This window comes from Fukomys damarensis, unplaced genomic scaffold (assembly GCF_012274545.1).
Source record: "Fukomys damarensis isolate Sample0158 unplaced genomic scaffold, DMR_v1.0_HiC HiC_scaffold_39, whole genome shotgun sequence".
Lineage (NCBI taxonomy): Eukaryota > Metazoa > Chordata > Mammalia > Rodentia > Bathyergidae > Fukomys > Fukomys damarensis.
The window spans coordinates 284,093-284,543 of record NW_022900951.1 but is presented as its reverse complement, the minus strand read 5'-3'; the positions used below and the strand labels follow the sequence as shown (position 1 = coordinate 284,543).

General features: G+C 70.3%; 1 protein-coding gene across 1 annotated transcript in view; it reads left to right on the top strand.

The window, feature by feature from the left end:
• Ppp2r3b (protein phosphatase 2 regulatory subunit B''beta) overlaps positions 1-451 on the top strand; it is a gene marked incomplete at its 3' end in the record, with an annotated part of 11,391 nt that extends 10,940 nt beyond the window's left edge. The window contains 2 exon segments of the mRNA XM_033760227.1: positions 60-207; positions 286-451. Of these exon segments, the coding sequence (XP_033616118.1) occupies positions 60-207; positions 286-451 (314 nt within the window).

The following is a 451-nucleotide window of genomic DNA, read 5'->3' as shown; positions in this document are numbered from 1 at the left end:
CGCCGTCACGCGGTAAGCCCCGTCCCTTCCCCGCCGTCTTCCCCCTCCTCCGCCCCGCCGCGGCCCCAGCTGAGCCCGACCGGCTGTCCGTCTGTCTGTCTGTCCGTCTCTCCGCAGAGGCCGGCGGGTGCAGAAGGAGGGCCGGCTGAGCTACGCGGACTTCGTGTGGTTCCTCATCTCCGAGGAGGACAAGACCACGCCGACCAGGTGCGCACCCGTCCGTCCCCCTGCCGCGCCCGTCCGCCGTGTCCCGTCCCCACCCTCCACTGACCGCCGTGCCCGCAGCATCGAGTACTGGTTCCGCTGCATGGACCTGGACGGGGACGGCACGCTGTCCATGTTCGAGCTCGAGTTCTTTTATGAGGAGCAGTGCCGCCGGCTGGACGCCATGGGCATCGAGCCGCTGCCCTTCCAGGACTGCCTGTGCCAGGTGCTGGACCTGGTGCGGCCG